This window comes from Heloderma suspectum, chromosome 5 (genome assembly GCF_057233095.1).
Source record: "Heloderma suspectum isolate Gila_16-S chromosome 5, 16-S_ref, whole genome shotgun sequence".
Taxonomy (NCBI): Eukaryota; Metazoa; Chordata; class Lepidosauria; order Squamata; family Helodermatidae; genus Heloderma; species Heloderma suspectum.
The window spans coordinates 193,451,860-193,467,071 of record NC_139462.1 but is presented as its reverse complement, the minus strand read 5'-3'; the positions used below and the strand labels follow the sequence as shown (position 1 = coordinate 193,467,071).

The window sequence follows — 15,212 nt, the reverse complement described above, 5'->3', positions numbered from 1 at the left end:
CAAGGCAAATGTTCTCATCTGAGAACTTTACATTCACTACTAGTCTCTTCCACAGACACAGGTGACCAGGTGCTGGGCCCAGAGGGCCCCTGTCATGAACTATCTACTCAACTGTCCCCTCACTATTTCTCCTGGCAGCAGCTTCAGGAGGTGTGGTGAGGCAGGTGGAAAAGGTCACCTGGAGGAGGGAGAGACTGCGTGCTTGCCATCAGGGCACGGCTGTTTCCACCTGCTTTGCCACAACCCCAGCCTTGGGAGACTCCACAAGGGAGCTGCTGGGCTTTTGGTGTGTGTGTGTGTGTGAAGGTGTTTGTGCTGTCTCTAGGACAGCTTGGGGGGATCTGCCTAGGGAGAGTCTTTTCCCATCTTGCCTCTCCTGGTGTTCTGCTGCCCAGGAGGGGAGTTTTCATGAGGATGAGAGGGTCCTTTCTTGGCACAGGACATGGGGCCCTGGTGAGAAGAGGGTCTCTTTTTGCTGCTTGATGCTAGTCTGTTTGAAGTGCCTTGTGTGTGTGTGTGGGGGGGGGGGCGGGGTTCTTTCCCTTTTTTGTTGTAGGTTTGATGTGGATGAGATATCTCATTGTTAGGTCTCTTAACACGAACTGTTTAGTGAGTTGTTTAATGTGAGTATAATGTTGATATTATTGACACTGGATACTGTTTACTGACCTACTAGTATGTCTTGTGTTTATTTAAATTTTTGATACTTTTTAAATGAACTATAATTGAGGTAATATTGTATTAGAATTATGTTTCTTGTATTTGTTTGTTTTGGGGAATTGCTTTGAGCACAGTGTCTTCTGGGAAATGCGGTATACAAATAAATTGACTATGACTATCCACTCAATGGCTGAAATAAATAGTACAAGCAGTCCATCTTCACTTGTAAAGCTGGCACCACTGACCTACATGTCCGCTGTTGCATTAACATTCCTTTTTGTGTGTGTTTTTAAATTGTGAGGAAATGTCGAGTGTCAGTGCCACCTAAACAAACGGTATGAGTAATTGGGATCTGATCCATGCATACAAAACTATCATCTTATATGACAGGGATAAATCATACATGCCAGTGGTGCCTCAAAGTTGAGAAATAGGCTACAAAATACAATAACAAATAAGGTGTTCTAATGTTGAACAAATGGAAGGTGTGAGTATAACACTCCTTGCCTGGGGCACCATGTGTGGTCATCAGCACATTATACACAACAACTATATTTATCTATCTATCTATCTATCTATCTATTGTCTGTCTGTCTGTCTGTCTGTTTGCAAAGGGATTTGCCTTTGGCACACACAATTAATAGTACATAGGTTTATCTAACAGTACCCATTTACAGTGTAAATCTAAACAACACTTGTGAGTTGGATTTAGGAGCTCATGAAGTATAATTGAATGGAGTGGGAAACAAAGGAAAGGGAGCCAATACCCTTTTATATTGAATCTCTGATGAAGCATAGGAAATGTGTAGAATAAAAATTATGGAGGAGCACAAGTTGTATTAAACTTAAAATAGCCTACCTTACGCTTTTCATTTGTGAAAGAATTGCATCGTGTATAATTGGACCAAGTTCGATTGCTTTCAGGATGTCGGAACCAGGTTCCTGTCTTATCACAATATTTTGTGGCAGTTTCTGTGAATGAAGAATGCAACAGATGTAATTCACTTAAGAAGTCTAAGTCCATATAATAAACCCCACTAGTTTTTGCACATCAAATTAATGTTAGGTGACATTTAAATTCCATTTACCACATCAGTGAAACAGATGATGAAACACTGAACTTCATTTGGTAACACTAAAACAGGAAATCACCACTAAGAATACATCCTGATATCTTCCTGTAACAAGCTATATTGGAAACAGCTGTATTTTCTATTACGCTTTTCCTAGGCCTCTGAGATAAGGCAGATATAATCAAAATATTAAGATGGATTGGCTGTGGCCAATCCTGGTATAACAGATTACGATGGATTAAAAAATATATATATTTAAAGCTGGACCAGATATTCCCATCACTTTTGCAGGACCATTCTGCCCCGTGAAAGTGTGTGTGCGTGTGTGTGTGTGTGTGTGTGTGTGTGAGTAATTTCTGGAGACTTCCGGGCTGGGGGTGGGGTGGGCAAATGCTAAGAATTTTCAGGGGGGTGTTCTACCTTAAAATATGAGCTCCTTAAAATGGCTTGCGTCATTTTAAGGAGCAGCGTGGCTGCTCTAACCGCATGCCTGGAACAGAATGTCTCTGTGAACAATGCTATATCATGATGTAGTATTGTTCCCAAGGACATTCTTTCACAGGCCATTCACTGTCTGGGTCCAAGTTCTCACAGCACTAGTTGCTTCCTTGAAATAGCATCGACAGTCTCAAGCTTGATCCTATACATTGTTATATTATATCCCTTGCTTCTGAGGCTCCATATTACACTGAGGAGGACCTGGGTTCAGACAGATCACAGGCCACCCACTTCAGGTGGAGCCTTTGGCGCCCCCTTCTATATCTTCCAAGCCTGCAGATACAGCTCCCAGATCATCTGACACAGAGGATAACTCCCATGCAGCTTCCCCCATCCTTCAGCCATGCAGCAGCATGAGATTGCAGAAACTGGCCCTTTAAGAGCCACAGCCAGCATCCAGCAGGGGTAGAGCCACTGAAAGACCTCAGCTGACTGCAGTCCTTTGCTGATTGAGATCCTGAATGCACTATGGAGATTTGTTAAAGTGATGGGCCCCTATACCTGCCTGTAAGAATTCATCATGGGGATTTTCCCAGTTTTTTCCAAGAGGTGGCTGTCATGGGGCCTTTTGGCTGTGATCCAGCATTCAATCCCACAAGAAGAAGAAGAAAAAATCCTTTGCTGGGACAACAGTTCCTTATGGGAGAATATGCCAGCCAGCACTCTTGCAGAGTGGTATCCAAGGTCCTGAGGTGACCCAGACGAGACGGTGAGCGCCATGCCGGGGTCTGCTTGCCCTGGGCCTTACCAGGCCTAATCGGGACAATTGGTACAGAAGCCCACTAGCATGGGCTTTAGTTAATATCCACCGACATTCCTATATACTTACAAAACTTCTCTAGGTTTTTTGATAGCCAGTTATACTGTTGGCTATAATTGTAACTCAATGTATATATTTCTGTGATAGAGGGTGGGTGAGGAAATACAGGGTGGAAATATCCTTACAATACTGGCAGCTAAAATCTATTGAAGTAATTAAGAATTGTTTTTCCATAAACGAATCCAGGATAATATAAGTTTCAAAACCAGTAGCTTAACAACCATAGTAACAAGCACTGCATACAATCTGAAGGCAGATAGATTCTGTTTTGAAAAAAAGTTGGAATTTGGTTTCCTTAGAACTCATCATAGGCAGATAGCATTTCTATTTAACAAAAATAATGCAGGCAATGTATGCACAGCAAATGCAAAATCATCCTCCGATAATACTGAGGAAAATAGCCCTAGAATAGTAAATTGTGTTCAGCCAGTATAGGCTGGTGGCTCCGATTTTGGTGGAATTGTGAATCCATTCTGGGTTTCAGTCAGAACCAGCCAGAAATCTAAGGGAGCTATCCAAGCTGCTCAGACTATAGGTTCAGCATCTTGGATAACTCATTTAGAGTTCTGGCTAGTTCTGACTGAAACCCAGAATGGATTTATAGCCCACCGAATTCAGAGCCACCAGCCTCCACTGTCTTCAGCCTTTATTTATTTATTCATTTCATTTCTATACCGCCCAATAGCTGAAACTTTCTGGGCGGTTCATAAAAATTAAAACCAAAGAGCACACAATAAAACAATTTAAAATATATAGAACATTAAAACCACAATATAACAATACAACCACAATAATACCTAGCAGCAGTGCAGGAGTTTAAAATACAGATTTAAAACAGCAAAGCTAAAAGCCATTACTCTAGCAGCGTCTTGCTCTGAATGGACATGGACCCAGAGTAGGGCCCAGAGGTCTGATTAGCTGGTGTCCTTGGAAAGCATTTATGTTGTTGGTTTTGTGTGTGCGTATATAAAAATTAAGAAATTGAAACAAAATGAGCACAATGTTGAAGTTCATTTTATGCTGATAACCCTATTTGAGGTCAGGAAGGAATTTGGTCTCCCAGGCAGAGACCCTGAGATTATTTTACTTTTCCCACATGCACCGTTCATAAGCTTCAGGCACCCATTTGCATCACTTACTTATTTAGAATATTTATAACCCATATGTCTAAGCATTGTGATCCACAAGGTGGCTAAACAACAATAGAAAACAATAAGATTAAAAATATAATAAACCATCTACATCTTTTTTTAAAAAAAGAAGTGTTCAGAGGTTGCATAACTAGTCATTAAACTACTACTTCAATCAAGCTGGCATTTCTTCTGGCCCCTTTACTCCCCCAAGGCTTGCAGAAGTACAAAAAAATATTTAGAAAAAGAACCTAAGGGTGGGGGTGGGGAACCAAAACAGTCCAATGAAGACCGAACATACTCGGCGGCCACAGAATACGGAGAGTCTGCTGGGGTCGTGGGAAAGGAATAGAGTATTCTAGAAGAGGGCATGGCTGGCTGGAATCTTGAACAGGAACATTTTATGCTGCCACATTTTGTTGCAGGTCCCACTTTTAATATCCATGCCATATGTAAAGCAGGGATGGACTGACTTTAGTCTTGCACGGTTTTCTTTTTATTACAATCCCCCCCAATCCACCAATATGTTTTAAATTTATAAAACAAGAGTGTGTACATTCTCAAGATGTCTTAACAGTTAAGGCAGAAGTATAAGTTGTTTTGTTCATAACAAATTGTGGCAAGTTCTTGGTGGTATGGGGATACCAAATCATCTTGTCTGCCTCCTGAGGAATCTGTATAACGACCAAGTAGCAATGGTAAGAACAGACCACGGACTGGTTTAAGATTGGGAAAGGAGTATGGCAGGATTGTATACTCTCACCTTACTTATTTAACCTGTACGCAGAACACGTCATGAGACGTGCTGGGCTTGATGAATCCAAGGCTGGAGTTAAAATCACTGGAAGAAACATTAACAATCTCAGATGTGCAGATGATACCATTTTGATGGCTGAAAGCGAGGAGGAACTTTATGACAAAGGTGAAAGAAGAAAGTGCAGAAGCTGGGTTGCAGTTAAACTTCAAAAAACCCCAAGATTATGGCAACAAACCCCAAGATTAAAGTCCAACACAATTTGATTTCAGGTTATCTGAAAGACTTCATTTTCCAATATGAACCTGCCTGGCTGTCTGGGGAAGATCCACAGAGGATGCCCTTCTTTCTAGCCCACCAACATTGAAGCACATTTGGTGGGAACTCACAATAGGGCCTTCTTGGTGGCTATCCTGAAGCTTTGGAATTCCTGGCTGTGGGAGGCCTGGGTAGCCCCCTCGCTGATGGCATTCCACTGGCAGGAAAAGACATTTTTATTTAGACAAGGCTTTGGCCCATAAGCTGATTGGTAAATATGAGGCAACTGGTTTTACCATTTGTTTTTAATGATGTTTTACCTTTTAAACATTTTTAACTATGTATTATTGACATTTACTATATTTTATTGTATCTCTATTGTCATTAACTGCCTTGAGCACCATTTGGTCAAAAGGCAGAATACTTTTAGCTCTTCACTTTTAAAAATTTGTGTTTTTAGATCTTTGCATTGCTTCTGACTTTTATCTTGGTCCCTATTTTGGTTTTACTCTGTTTTAAACGTATAGTTTTGTATTATGTTTTACTATGTTATTGTATTTTGTATTTTACAGTTTTAAGCTTTGTATTGTAAACCATGCAGAGAGCTCCAGCTAATGGGCCATACAGAAATGTAACAAAGAAAGAAACAATAAATAAATATAAATTTGACAAATTAATAAATAATACATTTGGTTCATCACCATGATTCCCTGACTGTATCCTTCACCTTAAGGAAAGAAACAAGAGAACATGGTGACACGGTTCTGCCCTTAAAGGTGGCCTAAAAATAATTTTAAATCAATAAATAAAAACAATCCAAGAACTGAGGGAACGTGTTCACTTTCTATGACCAGGAACACGCTTTATATAGAAACACTTGGAATAAGCAGACTCTAGGCAGTCCAAAGGAAAAGTCTTTTGGAATAACTACATATCTCAGCACAACAGCTCTGGGGATCCAATGTTCAAATGTGAATACGTGCCCAGGCAATATGCGAGAAAAGAACATATTCTCTGAGCCACCCATCAATTTAACTTACAGATCATCTAGATTGCTTTCCTCCTATCTTCTCCACGGCATCCGTTGCCAGATACTATCTAAAGCTGGAAAGCATTTGAAGTCTTAAACAGAGATTAAAGGTGACTATGCGGTAGAACACAATGTACCAAATGTTTACCTAATGTCCTCCCATTGATATCCAAGGGATCATTACATTAACAACGTTTATTTCTCTCCTCCAATGGCTGGAGAGGGATACTGCTTCAGCTGCTTAGAAAATCACTGTGACTCGGGAACGACTCGGGGCGGGGAGTGGGGAGAGAAAATCTTTGGTCTAGTAATTATGAAGTCTAAATGGTATGTCTCTTTTCCCCAGACCCTATTCAACCAGCCTGACTCACTGGCAATGAGCAAGGATAATCAATCAGAGGACATTTTCCTTGACAGCCCTCTGCTCTGTAGGGCTATAATAAGGAGCAATAAGATAGCTTTTTGGAACTTTAACTACCTCAGTATTGAAGATTTGTCCCAATACACTGTGTAGAAAGAAAGGAGGGGTGCTTTAAATTGTCTGCTTCAATCACTGCTGTTGTTTCATTGATGGGAAATGAAGTCATGGGCCTAAATCAGAACAGCTGTAAGCCAGGACTAGGCAATATAAGGCCTGAGGTAATATCTACTTCACTGAAGTCTTCTCTTCGTTCATGCAGTCCTGTACTACTACTTCTTTATTTAATTGTGGAGTGAGGTAATTTTCCTACCCCTGATCTAAGCTAATCGAAGACATTTGTTTTTAAGATTATTGTCAGTTTTAATTCCCCCTCTCACCTTGAGACAGTTAGATGAAAACTAAATAGGACACAACAATCCACAGAATTATATGACTAATTTCACACCCTCAGTTTACCTTTCCTATTCTCGATGTACCATGTTCTGTCAGTAAGGGCACACAACGTACAGATGATGATTTAAAAGTAGAACTGAGCCAAGACTAAGCTATTCATTTTACAGCCTTGTTTGCACTGTCCAACGCCCACCCTTGCATTTAACTTCACCTCCTTTCTTATGACTGTTGTTGGCAGCCAGGATGATTGCCACTGTTTTTTTTTTGCAGAGCATAGCATTGCCAAGGAAACCAATGGCTTCCTTTCTTTTTCTGTGTGTGAGGTGCTCTACACACAGGGAAAGTCAAGACAGAGATCTTGCATTGCCTAGGCAAGTGGTGACTTCCCAAGCTTATCGCACTATGCGTTGCAAAAATGGCTGGATTCTTCTGGCAGCAAACACTCAAAGAGAAATCAAAGTTGAAGGTAAAAAGTGGGTTTACTGGGGAGGGGGATTTAGCATGGCACCCCCCCCCCCATTTGTACCACCAAAGTTTCTGCTCAGCAATACTTTGGCTAGCTCTAAAAAAGGTTATCAAAAATGTATAGGCTTTTATTTGACTCTTATGTGGACTATCAAAAAACATACATCAGGGGGTGTCTCCACCAGTGATTTACTCCAAGTCGGCTGGGTGTTGAGGTTGTTAGGGATACATGATGCTGTGGCCATCCAGCAGCCACCCTGGAGCTTATTAGGGAAAACCCAGATTTCCTGAGACTGCTTAAAGTCCGATTCTTTTCCTTAAGTTGGCTTCTCTGCTGTATAGTTGCTGTGTGCCCCAACCCCCACATTTAGCTCAGGTATGCTAGCCCGGCCCAGGGTGTGCCTTTCACTGTGACCCCAGTCAAGGGTTGTTTCCTGTCTCCTGTCCTGTTTCCCAGCACAGACCAATTAGTGTCTACTTAGAAGTAACTCCCATTGTGCTCAGTGACGCTTCCCCCCCAAATGCGCACATCGGAAGCAACTCTTTTGGCACTCTGTTAAAGTGATCCAGCGCATCAATGGGTTAGGAGGCTTGGGGCTGGTTGCGAGGCTTCTCTCCCTAATGTGCACGTTGGAAGCAACTATTTCGCACCTTCATTAGGGAGAAAGGAGTGGGGAGCCTGGGGGAAGGCTCTCTTATTGGTTGAGCGGCCCCTGCCAGATGACGGTCACCCCCCCCCCCGGAAGTGAAGTGGCTTAGAATGGTGTGATGCACACCCTCGTGTAGCCCTGCCTGGACCAAAAACAGTTCCTAGAAAAATGCGGGTAAGCCACTCCTCCCTTCTCCTTCCATTGTTGTGGAGACACGGCCCAGGGGTGCTGGAACTCTTTCAGCTAGAGGGCTGAATTCAATTTTGGAGAAGCTCTCGAGGGCTGCATTCCAGTGGTGGGTGGGGCAAAAGGGTTGGGGCCAAGAATACCAGCCTATTTTAGCTTAAAGCTTTTCCTGACAATAACGAAGCCTCAGGAGAGGCATTTCAGTCTTTTAGAATGGGAAAAAGCGTGCAAGAACCAGGGAGCCACCAAAAGATTGGTGGTCAGGGGAAAGGTTCCTGGGTGGAAAGGTCCCCCAGGGGAAGGGGGTGTGGCCATCTAGGGATGGCTGGATTTGGCCCATGTGCCTGCGGTTCAAGAGCCCTGTCATAAATGGTTAAATAGAACAAAGGTTTACTTTATAATATTTCTGATGTGGTTTTGAATTCCTTATTCTCTAAGACAAGGGTGAGGAACATGTATCGCTCCAGGTGTTGGTAGACTGCAACTCCTATCACTTCTAGTCAACATAGCCAATGGTGAGGGATGATGGAAATTGTAGTTGAACAACATCTGAAGGGCTACATGTTCCCCACCCATAAGGGATGACTTTATTTTAAGTTGGGTTGAGCAGAAGTGAGAACTGTTTTACGTTGGCTACGCAATGGCAACTTAGCTCATGGAAATTACTTTTAAAATATATAGTACAACTAATGGTAGATGCTAGTATTGTGGTGGCCCTAAAGATCCTGTATTTGTCGAATTTTGTTAAAACATTTCATTCTATACAATAACACGAATGTTTATTGCATGCTTTGGTTTGCCCAAGATTAACATTTGCGCAAACTAGGGCTATACCAGGAAAAACTGAATTGTGGAAGAAACCATGGGGCTTGTTTCTTGAGTGCGGTAAAACTAGCAGCCTACCCAAAGTCAACAGTACAACCTCAGTAAGAAAGTAAGAAAAGTTTGGAGCTCTATGCCGAACTATATTTTAGCAGAATTACACATTGCTAACATGGATGAGGATGACTGGATGTTTCTTTTAATAATATCAATGTGTGTATAATATATATAACAAATAATTACACAAGATGTTTAAAAGGTATAGCCACACAGAGAGATTTAACAGTAGCCACCCTAGAGTTATGGAACTCCTCCCCCTTGAGAACTTTTCTAAGCTGTAGCATATTGAAGAAGCACAGTATTCATCTGATCTGGTATTTGGGAGCAAGGGTTAAGCCAGTAGAGAATGTTATTTACCTCCTGCTCATATTTGCATCTAAACATCCCCTAGCAAGTACACTCTGAAAATGTTCAGTCACAGTTACATCACACCTTTCTTCTACATTGATTAGAATCTGGGTTTCCCACATCCAAATTTAAAGGGGATTCAGAAGTTTATTTTATTTTATTTACTGTTAGTTATTCCCAGAGATGGAGGCTCTAAATGTGAAGGAATGACTGTATGCAGTGTGTGTGTGTGTGTGTGTGTGTATAAAGGCATTGGTCTTTCTTGTGCTCTAGGAGCATCACCCCTGTGATAGGTTTTAGCAGATCTGCATGTGATCATGTTTTCCATACTGAAAGGATAATTCTGGAACATGCTTGATGCAATTATGTACACCAATAAATTATTTTAAGGGAAGGAGAGTGTGGGGAAAAGAATATTTTAACTTTCACATAATGCCTATAACACATAGAGAAGCCCATAAAAACCTTCATCATTAATGCCATAATAATAAAAAATGATGTCAGAAAACTATATGAGACAGCAGAACCATATTCATAACAAAATCATATTATGCATGTTTAAGTGCATCATATTATGCACTTTCAAGTGTGCTCCAGAATTATCCTTTCAGTATGGGAAACATGATCACATGCAGATCTGCTAAAACCTGCCACAGGGGTGATGTTCCCAGAGTACAAGAAAGAGCAATGCCTTTACACACACACACACACACACACACACACACACAGCAATTGCCAAGCTGTGTGGCAATGAACAGACATATGAAGCTGAGTTATACTGAGTCAGAACATCTGTCCATCTAGCCCAGTATGGTCGATTCTAGGGATGTGCATATCAGCAAAACTTAAGCTTACCAAAGTTCTCTGAATTCCACCTCAAAGTTCATTCCAATTTGAGTCCGTATCAGATTGCGAGCTTTATTTTTGTTTCTTTTTACATGAATATCTGTGTGTATTTTTGTGCATATTTTCCTAACGTACCCATCAGTTGTGCACTTCTTTGAGATGTACGCATTCTTCTCCCATTGATTAAAGTAGATTTGGGCATATTTTTCAAATGTATGCTTTTTCTGTGTGCGCATGGTCAAATGTACACATGCTGTTGAACACATTTTTGGGGTCCGCCAATCATATTGCAGGCTCAGAAATTAACAGACTTTGACCCCAGATAGCATCCAAGTCTGTGTTGCACCAGAAGGTGCAAACTGGGTATACCCTGAATCCATTTTTTTTTTTAAAAAATTGGAGAAGTAGGGAACTGAACCTATGACCTTATGCATGCAAAAATGTGCTCTACCATTGATCTACCGCCTGAAGTGTGGAAAAGGAAAGCATTTACATGCTGCTGGGGTTTCATTCTACAAAAAATATGAAAAGGAAATTGCCTTGGGTTCCATCCAACGTTGTGCAAGCAGACTACCACTGGCACGATAGGACACACCCTTCTTGTCTCCACTGCAAACTTCCACTGCTCCAAATGTGCTCTGGAGGGTCCACTAACCATCCAGAGCAGATATGAGGGCATATGGGAAGCTGCCGGGGGAGAAGGAATCCATTCCCCCAGGGGGTCCATTCCACATGCTTTGCATGCAGAAGGTCCCAGGTTCAATCCCCGGCTTCTCCAGTTAGGGTGAAGAAAGAATCCTGCCTGAAACCCTGGAGAGTTGCTGCCAGTCAGTATCGACACTATTGGGCTCTATAGACCAAAGATCTGAGTCAGTATAAGGCAGCTTCCTATGTACCCTGGTGGATGGACATAGTTGGATACAACTACCTAAGTATAAAGAAATACCAGACTGATCTTCTACCCTCTCCCATCCAGTATATTCACTGCCTATAGCAGTGTCAGTAAATAGCTATATCACCAAATGCCAGACAATTCCCTGTAGATAAATACTGACTATCTCGAAACAACCATGGAAACTGGTGTTAGCAAACTGCCAACCAAAAGAGTCTTTAAATCCATATCTCAGCAACATTAAGTTTTGAGGACAAATATTTCCACAAATATCTGAATATCACAAAATATTCCAGGATATTTCTGCAAGTCCCAAAGTTTTTTGTTTGTTTTCGCTCTAATACTTAAGAAATGGGCAAGTAAATATGAATGTCATTCTGCTTTAAGGCTGCTCATTTTTGACAGAATAAAGCTGCACAGAAGTGCTAGCTAAGAAGAAAATGAAAGCCAGAGAGGTTATACAGGTGACTTCCACCTGAGTGAAATGAGCCCTTGGCTATCCAAAATAGTGCTGACTCAGATACCATTTTGTGCCATATATATTTTGCAGAAACAAAACAAAATGGACAGATATATCAGGTATGCCCTGATGGGTAGGTGTGGTTGATCCAGTCCAGACTGGAAATCACTCATCACAGAACCCCATCATCACTTTGGCATATAATCAAAAAACAAACATGGCAAAAATGCAAACCTCTGCTGATTTTCGGTGTAAAAATGCCCCTAGATTTCACTAATTTGATAAATGGTTTCTACAAGCCAGGCCTGGAGTGAAGATAGCCTTGATAATTACATTTCTAGTTATGAAAAGTAAGAAACCATAGAAACATCCAACCCAGAATCTGTTTGTCTTTTTACAGGAACAAATCAGAGCTGAAGACAATTATCTGCATATCAATACCTAGCACATTTCTTCAGTACAGTAAAACCTGCTCTTACAAAGCCACTATCAAGCGACATCCACCTCTAGTAGCAGGTACCAGTCACCACAAGATTTCCTGATTTGCACACTTTTGTTTAAATCTCCCAGTGCAGATCAGTCACCTGTGAAGTCCATTTCTAGCCACACGCTGTCTTGCCCAGCAGCTGCAGTGTGTGCGTTGAACACTGATACACAGAACTGCAGAGAAGCCTCTCCCATTGACACAAAAGATAATGAGGACAGAGATACGGGGATAGTGCCAAGTGGAGAAAAATATAGAAGAGCAGAGGAAGCAGAGAAGAAAGAAAATAGATTACTATGGATGGCATCAAAAGTCATCCATAAATGCTTTTGTGTGTAAGAGCAGTGGCGGAGGGGTGGGGAGGGAACAGGGATGTCGGAGGAATCCGCTCAAGGGGTGGGGCCTGACGAGCTTTCATTGGCTCGGCCACCTGGACTTTGGGTCATCTTCTGCTAGGGGTTCTGACTCAGTCCGCAATGAGTTGGGACAGCTAGTGGATTTTCTGTATTTTTTATTTGTGAAAATAGACATTTGTGCAAATTGCAATTTGCACAAATTGCACAAATTGCAGCCAAAATTTGTGAAAATTATGCGACGTTTGTTTATGTTTTTGATTACCCACTGTTTGCCATGTTGCCCAAACCTGACAAACTGTGGTTAATCTTTATTTATACATTTATGGCATTTCTATGCCACCCATCAACAAAAATGGTTCTGGCCCAGTCTATCTTAAGGAGTGCCTTCAGCAACACCAGACAGGCCCCGTCACAAGATCAGCTTCGGATGGCCTTCTCTCTGTCCCATCAGCCACAGCCAGAACAGCTAGGCTGGTGAGGACGAGGGAAAGGGGCTTCTCTATGGTGGCCCCCACTCTGTGGAATGCCCTCCCTAGGGAACTCCTCCATGCCCCCTCTTTAATGAGCTTCCGCCACACATTAAAAACGTGGTTGTTCAGGCAGGCGTTTGGGGTGGGTTAGGATATTTTTAGAAATATGATGTTTTAAAGTAGAATTGTATTGTTTTAAAATTGTATTGCTGTACATTGCCCAGAGTGGCCGGGTGACTGGCCAGATGGTCGATTAAGAAATTAAATAAATTAATAAATAAATAGCCCCCAGGTGGTTTAAAAAACACACTTAACGATGGTTAGTTTCAAATAAGCCAACTTCAAACCATACTAAAACTGGCTTAATCAGAATTAAGATTAACCACAGTTTTGGGTCCAGACATCATGGCAAGCTGTGGTTTCCCGAGGCTGAAGTTTCCCAAGGCTGTGCTGACAGAACACTCCAGAAGCAATGTTGAAGCAACATACACGTACATTTGCATCTGAGACCTACACCACCATGGTACATTGTGCTTACTATTCTCAGTGTTTACTGATTTTCTTCTACGAACTGATAAACACATATGAACTTAGGATAACCTTTTTGAAAGTTGCAATGTATTTTTTGGGCTGCATGTATTTCTATGAATAATCCAAGCAGCAATAACAGGCAGTAGGCGCTCTGTGGCTTAATAAAGTGGGTTTTGTTTAGTTGGCTTTTTTGGAGGGGGGTCTGTTCTTCCAAGAACTTTTAAAATCTGTCTTGGACCATAAAATAAAGGAGAGCATCCCAGGCAATAACAATATCCATTTTACAGAAATGAACACACTTTAGCAGCTGCTATTCAGTTCATGACACCTAAAAATAGAATGATTATAAAACCAGGGCCAACATTAAAAACAAAAAATGCCACTTTCATCATACTGGCTTCAAGGGGTGCACGGATAAGTCAAATTACAATATGCTGTAAAGAGAAACATTCTGTTCAGTGGCTGAGTTGGTGGTGAAGCAACTCAGAAATGCTACAAATGCATGTTAATTAACATGCTCAGTGTTTCGAAGTTACAACAAGACCTTCAGTTTTAAATACCTGACAGAGTTCCCCTTTAATTTCCAAACCCTAAGCGTATTTGCTGAAGATAAAAAGAAGCACTCTAAATGCATCTGCTAAAGATAAAAAGAAGCACTCTACCAGTTGGATCAAAGTCTGGAAAATAATCGGGGCAATTTTGGTCAGCAAATTCTCCAGCAGGCGTGTCATCCCAACATAACCATCCATCCCATGTCCGGTTACAGAATAGCCCTAGAAATCCAGAAAGAACAAAGCTTTATTGTTTAGGAAAATCCAACTGACCTTCTTTTCCTGCTCTGATGATCCCTCTGCCCTTTTGCTTAGTGAAATGTTGGTAGGATTCTCATACTTGGTTAGTACTGTTACTCTAAGGGAGTATTATATTACTTATTGTTACTTCTCACATTATACCCTGCCCTTTCTCCAAGCAGATTAGAGTGGTGTGCATGGGGTTTACCAGGTCAGGTGTCAAGGGCAGACATGGTTGGGCACTGGCCAAAGGGCCACAACTCAGCAGGTCTCCGACTCACAAGAGCTCCTGGACCTGCTCCTCCTCTTCACCATTGCAATCTGGTTGTTCACCCACCTCTTACTCTAGCTCAGAGGGGGCGAGCAAGCAAACAACAGCAGTGGTGAGAAAAGGCAGGAGCAGCTGGCACTGCCTACTTGCTCACTGGCTCTCTGCCTGGCAAGGAAGCAGGTGGCAGCAATGATGAGGAACAGGAGGAGCAGCAACAGCTGGTGGCCAGGGCCGTGAAGAGAGCCCGTTGAGGGTGTCTTGCCCAAAGGCCCTCCAAAACCGAGAGCTGGCACTGGAAATTACCTCATTTTATGCTTACAACAACCCTGTAGACTGAAAGATTATGATTGGGCAAGGTCATCCAATAAACCTTGTGGCTGAGTGAGGACCCAAGTCACATGGAAAGAATTTGTGTTTAAGCTCACAATCTAAGGCACTTGGCCAATCCTTTGCATTGTCAAATGAGAGAAAATATCCATTGGTTTTGATGGTCAGGCTTGAAGTGAGCCATCAGTGCTCTTATACTACACAAAATGGATGATA

At 41.8% G+C, this 15,212-nt stretch overlaps 1 protein-coding gene across 17 annotated transcripts in view; it reads right to left on the bottom strand.

Moving 5' to 3' along the window:
• Positions 1 to 15,212, bottom strand: part of CALCR (calcitonin receptor) — a 250,005-nt gene that overhangs the window by 77,230 nt on the left and 157,563 nt on the right. For 16 of the 17 annotated variants that reach the window (XR_014792393.1, XR_014792394.1, XR_014792395.1 and 13 more), the window contains 2 exons: positions 14,270 to 14,380; positions 1,520 to 1,632 (listed from right to left, as the gene is read on the bottom strand). Coding sequence is in view for 14 of the 17 variants with exons in the window: in XM_084858824.1 (XP_084714950.1) it covers positions 1,520 to 1,632; positions 14,270 to 14,380 (224 nt within the window). In the remaining 3 variants the exon portion in view is untranslated. The remainder of the gene's footprint in view (positions 1 to 1,519; positions 1,633 to 14,269; positions 14,381 to 15,212) is intronic. The other variant, XM_084858832.1, reaches the window with a different exon arrangement.